The sequence below is a fragment of the Symphalangus syndactylus genome, chromosome 13 (genome assembly GCF_028878055.3).
Source record: "Symphalangus syndactylus isolate Jambi chromosome 13, NHGRI_mSymSyn1-v2.1_pri, whole genome shotgun sequence".
NCBI classification, from domain to species: Eukaryota; Metazoa; Chordata; class Mammalia; order Primates; family Hylobatidae; genus Symphalangus; species Symphalangus syndactylus.
The window spans coordinates 20,212,820-20,228,409 of NC_072435.2; the positions used below are offsets into that span (position 1 = coordinate 20,212,820).

General features: G+C 55.5%; 2 protein-coding genes across 2 annotated transcripts; both read right to left on the bottom strand.

Annotated features, from left to right (window-relative positions):
* Positions 1 to 2,606: 2,606 nt before the first annotated feature.
* Positions 2,607 to 4,914, bottom strand: RNF225 (ring finger protein 225). Its single transcript, XM_055239951.2, has one exon. The coding sequence runs from the start codon at positions 3,597 to 3,599 to the stop codon at positions 2,607 to 2,609; it is 993 nt and encodes a 330-aa protein (XP_055095926.1). The 5' UTR covers positions 3,600 to 4,914.
* A 100-nt stretch (positions 4,915 to 5,014) lies between these two features.
* Positions 5,015 to 13,034, bottom strand: RPS5 (ribosomal protein S5). Its single transcript, XM_055239955.2, has 7 exons — positions 12,890 to 13,034; positions 12,487 to 12,794; positions 11,581 to 11,689; positions 6,935 to 7,144; positions 6,633 to 6,761; positions 5,222 to 5,320; positions 5,015 to 5,135 (listed from the first exon to the last, which is right to left on the bottom strand). Exons 3-7 carry the CDS (start codon positions 11,686 to 11,688, stop codon positions 5,067 to 5,069), a joined length of 615 nt encoding a protein of 204 aa, XP_055095930.1. The 5' UTR covers position 11,689; positions 12,487 to 12,794; positions 12,890 to 13,034; the 3' UTR covers positions 5,015 to 5,066.
* Between the last annotated feature and the right edge of the window lie 2,556 nt (positions 13,035 to 15,590).

Consider the following 15,590-nt stretch of genomic DNA (forward strand, 5'->3'; position numbering starts at 1 on the left):
GAAGCTGGAAAAACTAATGAAGTGAATTCTCTCTTAGCGTCTCTAGAAAGAACTAGCCCTGTGGGGTAGTTCGCAACTTTAGCCCAGGGAAACTAATCATGGACTTCTGGACTGCAGAACTGCAAGATAATAAGTGTGTGTTTAGCCAGGCATGGTGGCCTGTGCCTGTAATCCCAGCACTTTGGGAGGCTGAGGCGGGTAGATTACTTGAGACCAAGAGTTCAAGACCAGCCTGGCCAACATGGTGAAACCCCGTCTCCATTACAAATACAAAAAGCTGGTCGTGGTGGCGGGCGCCTGTAATATCAGCTACCTGGGAGACTGAGGCAGGAAAATGGTTTGAACCCAGGAGGCAGAGGTTGCAGTGAACCGAGATTGCGCCACTGCACTCCAGCCTGGGCTACAGAGCGAGACTCTGTCTCAAAATAAATAAATAAATAAAATAAGGCCGGCTGCGGTGGCTCAGGCCTGTAATCCCAGCACTTTGGGAGGGCAAGGCAGGCAAATCACGAGGCCGGGAGTTTGAGACCAGCCTGGCCAACATAGTGAAACCCCGTCTCTACTAAAAATACAAAAATTAGCCAGGCAAGGTGGCGAGTGCCTATAATCCTAGCTACTTGGGAGACCAAGGCAGGAGAATCGCTTGAACCCGGGAAGCGGAGGTTGCAGTAAGCCAAGATCACACCACTCCACTCCAGCTCGGGCGACAGAGTGAGACTCCGTTTCAAAAATAAATAAATAAAAATAAACGCGTGTTCTAAAGAATTAAGTTGGGGGTATTTTGTCACAGCAGCCAGAGAAAATGAATAGACCACCAACTCTGCTGCTGTCTGACCAGGTTTCTTCCCTATGAGGCTAGGCTGTTGCTGCCCAGTGACCCAGTACACTGTTCCCAGCCCCTGTGGGTGACATCGGCATGTGTGTGTGGGCAAGAACTGGTCTGGGAAGACACACTATGGACTCCTTAGTGTTCCTCCTCTGGCTCCCACCAGGAAGCAGCAGCTCACACCAGAGCTAGCTCTAGACAGTCCTGGGCCCAGGGTGCATTCCCAGGCTGCCTGGGTCACCTGTAATTCTGTCCCTCCTTTGTTTGGCACCTACTGTATGCTGGTGCTGAGGACACACGTAAACAAATCAAACAGGAGCCTCCAGCCACATAGAAGTCACGTTTCTCTTTGGAACATGCTGGGTGCCCATTCCCAAAACACAGCATGGAACATGCTGGGTGCCCATTCCCAAAACACAGCACTCCATCCCAGAGTGAGGTGAGGCAGGATGGGGGTGGGGGTGCAGGGCCTGGGAGGAAACAGAAGCCCCAGGTTCAGTCTGCACAGAGAATAGCTGCCATCTACCCCCACAACTAACCCAGGAAGGCTTCTGGGAGGAAGAGTACAGGAGCCCATACGCTACCTTCCCTGGAGGCTGCTGTCTATTGGGAAGGCTCAAGGTTCACCTTGAGGCACAAGAAAGGAGGCTGGGCGGGACAGATGGAGCCCTGGAGGAAGAAGTGCAGTAACTGGCACCAAGATATTAATCGGGGGTGATGGGGACTCTGGTGGCCAGGGAAAGGGACTAGGATCCCTCTGGCTAACCAATGAGGTCCAGGACTCCCACCCCCACCATTGTCTGCCTCTGTCTGACCCCTGGGGTGTTGTTGACCTCTCTGAGCCATCATGAGCACAGCTGCACCACAGCATATTGGGAAGATCCTAGAAGCCACGACCCAGGGGGAAGTGGAGGCTCCCAAAGCAGTTTGGGACTTAGGATTGGGGCAGGAGCCAGTCTTTAAGGCTCAAGTTCCCCCTCAGCCCTGGCCAGGGCACCCTGTTACTTCAAGCCTGAGCCCCAGCCCCAATCGGGTGTGCAGGATGGCAACTCTACAACCCGGACCAGCATGTAGACAGCTGGAGCCCACCCAGGCCCAGCCTGCAGCCCACCCAGGCCCAGCCTGCAGGCAGTAGAAAACAAACCCCACAGATGGGTGGAGTGGTAGGACGTCCCCTGCAATGAGCCAGTTGGGGAGGAGGTGACCAGGGAATAATAGCAGTAGCAGCTCTGCCCTCCAAAGATAGGCGGGCCCCTGCCACCTATGACCAATCCGAAGGATGAGTGCTTTGGCCTCCAGTGCTAGCAAAGACGCTCCCCCAGGAATCTGTGGTGAGGATGACTGGGGGCACTCCCAGCAGGACCCTTTCAAGGATCCGTGTGGGGCTGCCCCTGGCTGGGCACCTGCATGGATGTCAGTCGGGGGTGTCCACAGCTGGACTCCTACAAGGGATGAGGATCAGGGATGCTTCCAACTGCACCCCCACGGAGTAGGGGTTGCAGAGCAGGAGCAAGCGCCAGCAAGAGCCTTATGGAGGTCACGGTCAGGGCACCCTCCGCCGGACAGCCACAAGAATGGGGGTCAGGGGCGTTCCCAGAGGATCCTTGTGGGACGACTGCGGTGCCTGTTCCTTGAGAGGGTCCACCCCATGGTGACAATGCCAAGGATGCTTGCCCTAGGCCCCAATCTGGAGAAACGGGTAAGTGCTGTGCGCCCTACTAAGGGCCCCAGATAACACAGAGGTGCCAGGCCTGGAGGCAGGACTGCAGTGCTGGAGCACTTATTGTGGGCCCCACAGCCTCCTCGCGCCCCGTGGCCACGGGGCCCAGCCGGGGCCAGTCTCTGTGCCCCACGTGCCATCTGATCGGCTGTCCAGCGTCCCCTCGGCCTCCGCCGGGTCCTCGGAGCCCGCCTCGGGCTCCAGCGCATCTTCTGCAGTTCCCGGCAGGGCCGTGTCCAGGTCAGGGCCCGTGGGGCGCGGCGTCCAGGCGGGGGTCCAGGGCGACCCCGGCGTGGGCCTGGGCGGGAACCAAGAGAAGCCGGGCGCTGGAGCGAGCGCCACGAGCTGGGGCCGCGCGGGGCCGGAGGAGGTGGCGTGCGGGATGAGGAAGAAGATGTAGACGCCCGAGACCACGAGGCCCGCGGCCACCAGCACGGCCAGCGCCACGGCCGCGTTGAAGACCCAGGCCGGGCTGGCCAGCGACAGGCGGCGCGACAGCGGGCGGCCCAGGCGCAGAGGCGGCGGGGGCGGCGGGGCGCGGGCCTTGCGCGGCCCGGGCGGGGGCGGCGGCGGCCGCAGGTAGAGAAGGCCGCGGCGCCGGTCGAAGCGCACGGAGCCCTGGCGAGAGGGCGGTGCGCGCGCGTCGCGGGGCAGGAGACCGGACTGCGTTGGCAACGCGGGGAGTCCGCGGCGGGGGGCCAGGCGCGTGGGCGTGCGGCACACAGGACAGGCCACCGCGTTGCCGCCGCCCGCCGTGGCCAACGATAGGCGCGCCAGGCACTCGAGACAGAAGACGTGGCCGCAGTCCAGGCACTTGGGCAGCTTGAACACGCCGTCGAAGGACGACACGCAGATGAGGCACTCCACCGGAGAGGCGGGGGGCAGGATGGGGCCGGAGCCTAGGCTGCCATCCCCGTCCTCCTCCTCCTCCTCCTCATTCTGGTCTTCCGCTCTGCTTGGGGAGCGGGGCGCAGAGAGCGAGCCCGGGGAGCTGGGACCCAAGCCCTGGGGTACCCGGGAATGGCGGAGCCAGAACGGCCGAGGGCAGGGCATCTGGATGGACCTGCGAGGAGAGGTCAGGCAGGGAAGGAGGCGGTGGAGCCTGGAGCGGGTTCCGAGACCAGCAGGGAATCCAGGGAAGACCAGGGACTGTACTTTAGAGAGGATCCCCCAGTACAGAGCAGCACCATCCCGAGAAGGGTGTAGCTAGCGTCGAGGAGCAGGGTAGATGGGGAGGCCCGAGGCGGAGACTGGGGATAGGAATGGACCCACGGGGGACCAGTTCCTGAATTGGAAACGGAGAGACAGACTGGAGTTGAACACGGAGATGGGGAGGACCCCAGACAGGGATGGAAAGGACCTGACCCACAGAGGAGCAGAAATAGGCACCCCTCAGGAGCTTGGCGGAGAGAACCTGGGGGACCATACAAGACCCCAGTGGAACACAGACATTGACATCTAGGCAGGGAAAGGAATTCAGCCGCTGAGAGAGAGGAGCCAAGCACAGGGGCCAGGGGCCACCCACAGACCAATGACAGACCCCAGCCAGCCTGTGGGCCCCTTCCTACCTGTGGAAGCCTCCTCCCTCTGACCAGTGGCGTGTCCCTGTCCTGACGGTTTCTGGCCTGCCTGCAGCTGGGCTCGAAAGTACCCTCCCAGGGGGAGGGTGCTCAACCAGGGCCACCCCTCCAGGTCCCAGGTACCCGCTGGACCCGTTTGACTGCCTGCCCCACCCCCTGGGCCAGCCCCACCAGGATGAACACCAAGCCTGCCTTGGCCAGATGCTGGGAGCGGTGGAAGGGTCATGGCACACGGTGGGTGGGCTTAGGCCCACCCCGCCCTTCAGAACCTGATGAGTTTTCTACCAGGTCACCGGCCTGTGGCCCTGGGTGGGTCCCAACCTGTCCCCAGCAGCCTGATGACACTGCATGGACACTGGCAGAAGGGAACCCGTACAGCCCACAGAACCGGGCATGCAGGCCTGGGGTGCAGCCACAACCAGTGTAGCCGGGGAGGTAACCAAGAGCGCAACCTAGCCAGTGTGAAACCAGCCCAGATCCAAGAGCCGGGTGAAGCTAGGGGTCTTAAATCGTGTGCCCTAAACAGCTGAGCTTTCCTCCTCTCCCCAGTGCTACTTCAAGGTGACAAGCCTCTCAGGATGGTCTTGTGACTACCCAGACCTCGCAGGCACCCAAGCCACCCATCCACCCAGACCACAGCAACATCTCAGATGCCACGCCCTCAGAAGTTATGGATAACCCCGTCTCACTTCCAGTACCTGCTGGGACACTCCAGGAGCCTGGCCTGCATCTGGTGCCCCACCTGCTAGCCCTGGGGTGCCACAGTTCTGAGTCAGCAATGCTTCCAGGTACCCACAGGCCACCAGGTCAGGAAGGTGAGCAGCTCCCAAGGCCACCAGGGCTATGCCACCCACGTCCCCCCACCGAAGACAGACAATGGCACAGGTGGGTGGGGCTGCCCCAAAGGGCAGACAGGTTTATTGGGCAGCAGCCGGGAAAATCAGCGGTTGGACTTGGCCACACGCTCCAGCTCGTCCTTCTTCTTAATGGCATAGGAGTTGGAGGAGCCCTGCAAGGAGACAGACAGCTCTGAATTCTGAAGGACCCCCACAAATGCCCAACTTAAGACCCCCCAACCAGAGTGCCCTCACCCACCTTCGCAGCATTGATGAGCTCATCTGCCAGGCACTCAGCAATGGTCTTAATGTTCCGGAAGGCAGCCTCACGAGCGCCTGTGCACAGCAGCCAGATGGCCTAGGAAGAGAGCAGGGGTCAGGCTAAAAGGACAGACTGCGGTCCTCCAGCACCCTGGGCCCACCCCCAACTGACGCTGCCAGCCATGTTGTCACCTATAGGCCCACTGAGACAAGAGGAGGTGGCATCATGCCTGATTTGCAATCAGATAGAGGGTCACAAGAGCAAGTGTCCGGACACACACACACACACACAGGTTGAAGTTGTGTCCCCAATGACAGGAGATTGAGACCTGCCTCAACGGCAAACTGCTAGACGGCCAGGTGCGGTGGCTTGCGCCTGTAACACTTTGGGATGCTGAGGCAGGAGGAACACTTCGGCAGGGAGTTTGAGACCAGCCTGAGCAACTTGGTGAAACCCCACCTCTATAAACAACAAAAAAACCAACGGCAACAAAAAAGGCGGCCAGCTGTGGTGGCTCATGCCTGTAATCCTAGCACTTTGGGAGGCTGAGGGGACAGGATCATTTGAGACCAGGAGTTCAAGAACACCCTGAGATTCCATCTCAATTATTTCTAAAAACAAAAATTAAAGGCCGGGCACAGTGGCTCATGCCTGTAATCCCAGCACTTTGGGAGGCCGAGGCGGGTGGATCATGAGGTCAGGAGTTCAAGACCAGCCTGGCCAAGATGGTGAAACCTCGTCCCTACTAAAAAATACAAAAATTAGCTGGGTGTGGTGGCGGGCGCCTGTAATCCCAGCTACTCAGTGGGCTGAGGCAGGAGAATTGCTTGAACCCAGGAGGCAGAGTTTGCAGTGAGCCGAGATTGCACCACTGCACTCTAGCCTGGGTGACAGAGCAAGACTCTGCCTCAAAAAAAAAAAAAAAAAAAGGCAATATATTTGCTTTTAACTTGGACCCAATTGACAATGAGCCAGTATAAAGGGCATTCTGGGGACAGATGCTAAATGGAACAACGACTGACTTGATTATTCTATTGCTGTTAAATTCCTTCCTGGGGGTGACGACGCGGGTAGGTCATCTTTGTTCTTAAGACACTTGCTGTGTTCAGGGGAAACACAATCGAAATGTCTGCAACTGATTCTCAAAATGTCCAAGAAAAAAAAAAAGAAAAAAGTACATATACACACACAGTGTAAAAATACACACTCAAAGGAAAGAAAGAAAGACCCTGCCAAATGTGTTCCAGAAGACGACCCAGAGCCTGGATCAGCCCCTATGCAGGGCTGGAATCCAGGAAGGCTTCCTAGAGGAAGTGATGCTGCAGGTAAAACATGCCTGCCCCAGGCAAGACCCCACCCACTCCCGTGGCTGTGTCCACCCTGCCACGTGCATAAGCCCCAGGTTCACCTGATTCACACGGCGCAGTGGGGACACATCCACAGCCTGTCGTCTCACAGTCCCGGCGCGCCCAATGCGTGTGGAGTCCTCCCGGGGACCACTGTTGATGATGGCGTTCACCAGGACCTGCAGAGGGTTCTAGAGAGAAGGGGGATATGAGCCTGACATCCAGCCCCATGCATTCCTCCCCTTTTCTCACACCTAAAACAAGAGTGACCATACCACACAGGGGATAAGCCTGGCATACACACCGTGGGGCTTTGGGGTGTACTGAGGGCACAGCCTGCCCTCACCAGGCCACAGAGCCCTACCTCGCCCGTGAGCAGGTGTATGATCTCGAAGGCATGCTTGACGATGCGCACAGTCATGAGCTTCTTGCCATTGTTGCGGCCGTGCATCATCATGGAGTTAGTGAGGCGCTCCACAATGGGACACTGAGCTTTGCGGAAGCGTTTGGCGGCATACCGCCCTGCACTGTGAGGCAGGTACTTGGCATACTTCTCCTTCACTGCAATGTAATCCTGACGGAGCAGGAAATGAAGGGAAAATGGTCAGGAGCAGCATGGGCGTTGGCCAGACACCAGAGGAGAAATCAAGTACCCATTTGGGGTATCCAACAGCTGTCTGGGATCCTGGTATGCCTCCCCAGGGAATTGGATGTAAGCCCCATCTACCATGAGGAAAAAAACCCTGAACAGGTGACTTTACCAAGTCGCTAAAAAGTACACTTCCTTTATAATGAAAGAGTGGGAATCTAAGGAGGCTAGATTTTGGACCAGATAATTGTCTGGGGGGCTGTCCTGCACACTATAGGATGTTTAACAGCCATCTGGTATGCCACTGGCAACCCCATCAGTTTTTTTTTTTTTTTTTGAGAGTCTCTCGCTGTCGCCCAGGCTGGTGTGCAGTGGTGCCATCTTAGCTCACTGCAACCTACGACTCCGAGGTTCAAATGATTCTCCTGCCTCAACCTCCCAAGTAGCTAGGATTATAGGGGCCTGCCACCACACCTAGCTTGTGTTTTTGTATTTTTAGTAGAGACAGGTTTCACTATGTTGGCCAGGCTGGTCTTGAACTCCTGGCCTTGTGATCCGCCCGTCTCGGCCTCCCAAAGTGTTGGGATTACAGGCGTGAGCCACTGCGCCTGGCCTAGTTTTTTTTTTTTTTTTTTCCCTTGAGACAGTCTTGCTGTCACCCAGGCTGGAGTGCAGTGGCGTGACCTCAGCTCACTGCAACTTCTGCCTCCTGGGTTCAAGTGATTCTCCTGCCTCAGCCTCCTGAGTAGCTGGAATTACAGGCCACGCACCACCAAGCCCAGCTACATTTTTTGTACTTTTAATAGAGAAGGGGTTTCACTATTTCAAGCAGGCTGGTCTCGAACTCTTGACCTCAAGTGACCTGCCCGCCTTGTGCTCCCAAAGTGCTGAAATTACAGGCATGAGCCACGGTGCCTGGCACCACCCCAGTCAGTTTTCACACCTAAAAATGTATCCAGACATTGCTAAGTGTCCCCTAAGACAGGGGACTAACCACCCCAGAGTAAGAACCACAGTTTTTTGGTTGTTTTTTGAGATAGAGTCTCACTGCCTTCCAGGCTGGAATGCAGTGGTGCAATCTCAGCTCACTGAAACCTCCGCCTCCCAGGTTCAAGCGATTCTCCTGCCTCAGCTTCCTGAGTAGCTGGGACTACAGGTGCATGCCACCATGCCAGGCTAATTTTTGTATTTTTAGTAGAGATGGGGTTTGGACATGTTGGCCAGGCTGGTCTTGAACTCTTGACCTCAGGTGATCCGCCTGCCTCAGCCTCCCAAAGTGGTGGGATTACAGGCATAAGCCACTGCACCTGGCTGAGAACTTTTTTGTTTTTGGGTTTTTTTGTTTGTTTGTTTTTGAGATGGGAGTCTCACTCTATCACCCAGGCTGGAGTGCAATGTCGCAATCTTGGCTCACTGCAACCTCTGCCTCCTGGGTTCAAGCAATTCTCCTGCCTCAGCCTCCCAAGTTGCTGGGATTACAGACATGCGCCACCATGCCCAGCCCAGTTTTTTTTTTTTTTTTTTTTTTTTTTGAGATTGAGTTTTGCTCTTGTTGGCCAGACTGGAGTGCAATGGCATGATTTCAGCTCATCCCAACCTCCATCTCCCAGGTTCAAGTGATTCTCCTGCATCAGCCTCCTAAGTAGCTGGGACAACAGGTGCACGCCACCATGCACGGCTGATTTTTGTATTTTTAGTAGAGACGGGGCTTCACCACGTTGGCCAGGCTGGTCTCAAACCCCTGACCTCAGATGATCTGCCCACCTCGGCCTCCCAAAGTGCTGGGATTACTGCACCCGGCCCAGAACCACAGTTTTAAAACAATCATTTAACAAGTCTTCTTATGCTTACATAGCCATCCCCACACAAAAATCTAGAAAAATGCCAAAAAGTTAACCTTGAGTATGTAAAGGGGAAGAGAGGAGCTATGTGTATTCGAAGGAGACTGCTGTTGAATAGTTCCATTACAAAATGTACCCAAGGCCATTCTATCACTTGCCTCTGAGAATATACACAAAATACCTGTTTCTACAAATACAAGGAATGATGGGAAAAGAACACAGGACACAGAAACTCTCAGTACTATTTCATAGTCTGGCTGCAAGAAAAAAAAAAAAACTCAGTCTCGTGAAGGGCATTCACGCAGGGCTTTTACTATGCAGAAAAAAATTGCAAACACCAAATTCCCCAGCAAGGGTTTGGCCCAACAGTGGAGCCCTGCACAGGTGTTTAAAATACAGTGAACTTCCATTGATGTTTACTTCCCTAGCGGAACAGGCACTTAACAAACGTTTAGTAGATCAAGGAGTTCGAGGCCAGCCTGGCCAACATGGTAAAACCCCGTCTCTACTAAAAAGACAAAATTTAGCCAGGTGTGGTGGCATGCACCTGTTAGTTCCAGCTACTAGGGAGGCTGAGGCAGGAAAATCACCTGAACCTAGGAGGTGGAAGTTGCAGTGAGCTGAGATCATGCCACTGTACTCCAGCCTGGGTGACAGAGCGACTCCATCTCAAAAAAAAAAAAAGAAAAAAAAAAAGTAACAGAGACCCAATGTGGCCCACGAAGTCTAAAACATTATCTGGGCCTATAATGAAAATGTTTGTGGGCCGGGCGCAGTGGCTCATGCCTATAACCCCAGCACTTTGGGAGGCCGAGGCAGGAAAGTCGCATGACTCCGGGGAGGCAGAGGTTGCAGTGAGCTGAGATTGCACCACTGCACTCCAGCCTGGGAGGCAGAGAGAGACTCTGTCTCACAAATAAATAAATAATGCCAGGCGCGGTGGCTCATGCCTGTAATCCCAGCACTTTGGGAGGCCGAGGCGGGCGGATCACCAGAGGTCAGGAGTTAGAGACCAGCCTGACCAATATGATGAAACCCTGTCTGTACTAAAAATAAAAAAATTAGCTGGGCATGCCGGGCGCGGTGGCTCACGCCTGTAATCCTAGCACTTTGGGGGGCCGAGGCGGGTGGATCACGAGGTCAGGAGATCGAGACTATGGTGAAACCCCGTCTCTACTAAAAATACAAAAAATTAGCCGGGTGCAGTGGTGGGCGCCTGTAGTCCCAGCTACTCCGGAGGCTGAGGCAAGAGAATGGCATGAACCCGGGAGGCGGAGTTTGCAGTTAGCCGAGATCACGCCACTGCACTCCAGCCTGGGCGACAGAGCGAGACTCCGTCTCAAAAAATTAGCTGGGCGTGGTGGGCATGTGCCTGTAATCCCAGCTACTTGGGAGGCTGAGACAGAATAATCGCTTGAACCCAGGAGGCAGAGGTTGCAGTGAGCCGAGATCGCACCATTGCACTCCAGACTGGGCGACAAGAACGAAACTCTGTCTCAAAAAACAAATAAAAAATTAAAATGTTTTTGGACCCCCCGAAATAAACCCCTGAAAGAAAGAAAAGCCAAGATCTACAAGATATTCAGAGTGAAAAACAAGGCTGAATTATCCATTAGGCAAAGTGCCTAAGTCCCCTGACATCTTTACAGACAACAAAAAAGTTTTCATTCTTTATAAAACAAAAGGTAGCAGGTTTGGTGGCATGCACCTGTGGTCCCAGCTAGTTGGAGTCTAAGACAGGAGGATCCCCTGAGCCCAGGTGTATTGAGGCTGCAGTGAACTGTGATCACACCATTGCACTCCAGCCTGGGTGACAGAGAGCAATCCTATCTCGAAGATAAAACTTTAATGATTAAAAAAAAAGAGGAGAAAAGTGAATAAAGTGCAACCCAAGTTATATTCATCTTTATATCAATGCAGTCACAAAATATAATTTCAAACACTTTCTTTTAATGGAGGAAGGGCTCACAAAAGCTAAACTTCCTAAAGCCCACAAAATTCTTAATGATGCCTTCATGGGGAGGGGAAAAAAAGGGTATGTGTAAAACTGTACGGAGTAGGAACAAAGTAGGACAACTCACACTTCCCAGTTGCAAACCTTAATACAAAGCAAGAAAGTGTGGTACTGGCATAAGGACAGCATACAGACCAATGGAATATAACTGAAAGTCCATAATGAAACCCATACATCTATGGCCAGCTGATTTATGACAAGTGGCCAAGGCCATTCAATTGGGGAAAAAAAAACATCTCTTTAGGAGATGGTATTGGATACCTGGATATTCACATGCAAAAGAATGACACTGGATGTTATGTATTTTACTATAAAAACAGTAACAAAAACACCATATGTGAGATGTGATGCTCCTTCTGGTGAAGGAGTCCTCTCATGACAGAAGTTGTAGTCATCTTTGAACAGGACGCAAGAGCGAATGTGGTAGATGTGGTGGTCAAGGGATCCCTTCTTTACCTGTTATGACCTCTATTCTTGACTTAATGGCACAGCAACAAGTTTGATGCGTTCCTTCCTGGAGTAATGTCCGCCCCAGCCGGGAAGGCCAATCACCAAGGTCCCCTCACCTGCAGGGAAATGTCGTTGATCTGCACATCATCGGTGCTCCACTTCCCAAACAGCTTGATATCTGGGGTCTCTGCCACCGCTGGTGCTGCTGTCTCCCACTCGGTCATCCTGGGACAGGGTGATGACAGGAAAAAAACGTCAGAGCCCAGCTAGCACGGAGCAGAGGCGCACTCATTCCTAACTCTGAGGCTAGCTGCCATCTAGTGATGAACTGGGGGGTCGCAAAGGACCAAGAAAGGCTGTGAACGTGTTTTCAAGCACTAGAAAAATTACTCAGCTGTCAGCAAGAAGCATCTGTCTTTCACCTAGAACCCCTGGGCCCAAGACTTGGCAGCCACCAGTCAACAGCTGCTGCATTGGGACCAAGGTATAATGGCTCAGCAGACGCCATACGTCCTTACATTGCATCGGCTGTAATTCAAACCACAACCTCGCCATTTACGTGGTCTTTGACCCAAGTCAACATTCTGTCTTGGGCTGTTTCTCTGGCCGTGAGGTGGGACCGTTATATGACATCAAGGACCACGGTAGGTACTGTGTGGCACAATCAACCCAAAGCTTTCGATTCTTGACCAACAGCATGAAGGCTCTAGGGGCTGCTATTACGGGGGGAAAGTTACACAGAGCAAAAGAGGGCATCGTGTGCCTAAGAAATGGAAACTTCCTATCTCAGAGTACAACTGCATAGTCCAAACCAAGTTCCCCAAGCCCCGCTATGGGGAAAAGCTAGAAGCGGCGGAGCACCAGGAAGAAGTCAAGAGTAACTCGTCCCGCGCCCGTTTCTTCTACATTTTGTTTTCCAGAGACAGAAATGAGACCTAATGAGAAAAGGCCCAGGCCGCGGGGCACTATCCCCGAATGACCATGAACCGTCCCTAGGATCCCCGGCCCCGCGGCAGTCTCACCTGAGAACACAGCCTGAGCGTCTCTGTCGCTCGGCGTAGACCACGCGCCGCCCTGGCACAGACAGGAAGAGGCCGCGCGCAGCGGGCCAACACTTTTAACTGTGAAGAAAACTTCCGGGTCAGCACGGGAGACGCTTGCGTAAAAGGCCATCGTGTTCCTATAGACCAATCCGCAGGAAGGATGTAGAGGAACTTTTTGGGCTAGACGGAACGGGTGCAACCCAAGCGCATGCGCAGTTGCAGAAGCGGCCCTAGAAGCGTGCCTGGCGGATGTCCGCTACCCCGTAGTTGCCCTGTCTTGTGGGTGCCTGCAAAAGCGCAGAAATTTCCGTGAGACTAACGCCGCCATGTCTAATAAAGAAAAAAGTCCGGCCCGCGCTCTCTTCTTTGTTCAGCTGCTGACCTTAACTCCCACCTGCCGCGGGAGTAGCCAGTTCAGTTCCCTCTGACTCCTCGCCGCGGCCACGGCCGCCTCACAGGCACGCTCGTGAAGCGACCCTGGGTTGGCGGAGTGGGGCCCAGCGGTCACCGCCACCCTCCACAGGTGCAGGTTGCCGTGCGCATGCGCCTGCCCACACGCGGCCCCTCCCCCACCGCCCGGCCCAGGAGCGCCACGCTCGCGAGTCCCGGATCCCGAGCTGGGCCTGTTTCCCTGCTCGACCCTTCCGGTCGTACCACGCTGGGTTCCCCCACAACCTCCGCGCCTTTCACCTCTGCGCAGTAATCTTGCCTGCGGAAGAGGGGAGACCGCCGGCACGAGGGCTCGGGGTTGCGGCGGCGGGAGCAGCGCGAGCCGTCTCTGGGTGGAGCGCGGAGGTAGCCTACAGGCTACGCGCGGTGTCGGGGAGGAGGGGGTCGGCAGGTCGGGGACCCTTCGTGTTTGTCCTTGTGTCCTCCGCGGCCGGGGAGCCCGCGCGAGTGGTTGCAGCCCCCTGCCCTCCGGGCTCACGTCACGAGGCCCTCGTGTCTGCAGACCTGGCTCTCAGGGGTGCGTCTTGAACGGGCCGACCTCTCTGAGGGCCAGAAACGTAGGGATGGAAGATTAAGCCATGAGATGAAGCAGATGATTCCCGCCAGCACACAATCCCCTGCCCCCCAACTTCTGTCCCTTCCCCCAGCTGCCTCTGAACAGGTAGGGCCTCTGAACAACTCAGCCCTGGCGGGGGGCAGACAGCGAACCCTCTCAGAGGGCCTGAGCTATTGCGTGGGATTGAGGACGTGGGCCTTCGACCCGGGGTCATCCGTGCGTGGGGTTGGCACGGTAGTGAGTGCCCCAGCTCACTCTACTCACTTGGCCACCCTGGCAGCCAGTGTGGACAGTCTGCCTGCCCGTGACCCCTTCATACCCCTCTGCCTGTCCCAGCCTCTTAGATCTAGGCTCATGAGCAGAACTGGGACTTTCCAGAGGTAGCAACTACTGTGATTGTGTCTCTGCCTGCAGCATGCATAGACTTAGCCTTTACAAGGTGACTCCAGGACCACCTGGGGCCGCCCTGTCTCTGATGCTCATCTCTGCCTCCAAGGGGGTATCCCTCCAACTCGAGATCCCAAGGGCCCAGCCACCTGTCCCAGGTCCCAGGGCTGGGCCTGCCCCGTACTCCCATCCCTGAGGCATGCACATAGCAGGTGCCCAGCAGCTGTGTTTCTTCACTGCCTGACTGTAAAGGCTCTTCTTACCCCAATTCCGGGCCGTTTCTTTTTTTTTTTTTTTTTTTTTTTTTTTGAGACGGAGTCTGGCTCTGTCGCCCGGGCTGGAGTGCAGTGGCACGATCTCGGCTCGCTGCAAGCTCCGCCTCCTGGGTTCACGCCATTCTCCTGCCTCAGCCTCTCCCGAGTAGCTGGGACTACAGGCGCCCGCCACCACGCCCGGCTAATTTTTTGTATTGTTAGTAGAGACGGGGTTTCGCCGTGGTCTCGATCTCCTGACCTCGTGATCCGCCCGCCTCGGCCTCCCAAAGTGCTGGGATTACAAGCGTGAGCCACCGCGCCCGGCCTGGGGCGTTTCTGTCCAGATATGCTGAGGACTCCCCACAGTGGGCCCTTGGACTGTGGTCAGTCACAGCTCATGAAAGGACACATGCCCTGAAGCTGGCCTGGTCAGGGGGTCAGACCTCAGCCTCTGGTGAGGGGCGTGGCTGACTGCCACCACCTAATGGCCTTTACCTCTGCCCTCCATCCTGTGCAGAGTAGCAGCCTTGGGGCTCCCACTGGGGTCTGTGTGGTTGCAGGAGGGGCTAGCTGGGCTTCTCCCTGGTCTTGAGTGAGGGGCATGGGGGGTGCTGGTTGTAGGGAGGGTGGGAGCAAATGGGCAGCACTCATCAGGACAGTGGGCCCACCCCTCTGAACCTGTTTTCCCCTTCAGTGTGGAGATGAGAATGCAATGAGGTGACGTCAATGTGAACCCTGTGGCCTGGCTACCATGGTCACTTGATAATGGACATCTTTATAGACCTCATGAGAATGACCCACCGTGCTGCAGAAGGCAGGTGCCCTCAGGTGTGGGGTGGTGAATACTGCAGAGCCGAGACTCATGCACCCCAGCCCCCGCCAGGCCCAGGGTGGTCCAGCCTCCCCAGGTCCCCAAGGTGCTAGGATAAGATGCAGAGTCTGACCTCATAGATCTAGGGCTGCTGATGCTGTGTTCTTCAGACTGGATGAGGACCCCAGGGACTCTGCAGAGATCCACCTCACTTCTGGTACATTGTGTCCATCCTGAGTGGCCGGCCCCAGACTGGACTCCTCACTTCTGGGAAGGCACCCTCTGGGCCTTGCTGGGCCACCTGCCCACTCTCCAGGCAGTCACTTTGCCTGTCCACCCTACCAGCCACAGTCCTACTGTCAGCTGATCTGACATCCTTGTGATGGCTCCTTTTTTTTTTTTTTTTTTTTTTGAGACAGAGTCTCGCTCTGTTGCCTGTTGCCCAGGCTGGAGTGCAGTGGCGCAATCTCAGCTCACTGCAAGCTCCGCCTCCTGGGTTCACGCCATTCTCCTGCCTCAGCCTCCCGAGTAGCTGGGACTACAGGCGCCCACCACCACGCCCGGCTAGTTTTTTTGTATTTTTAGTAGAGATGGGGTCTCACTGTGTTAGCCAGGATGGTCTCGA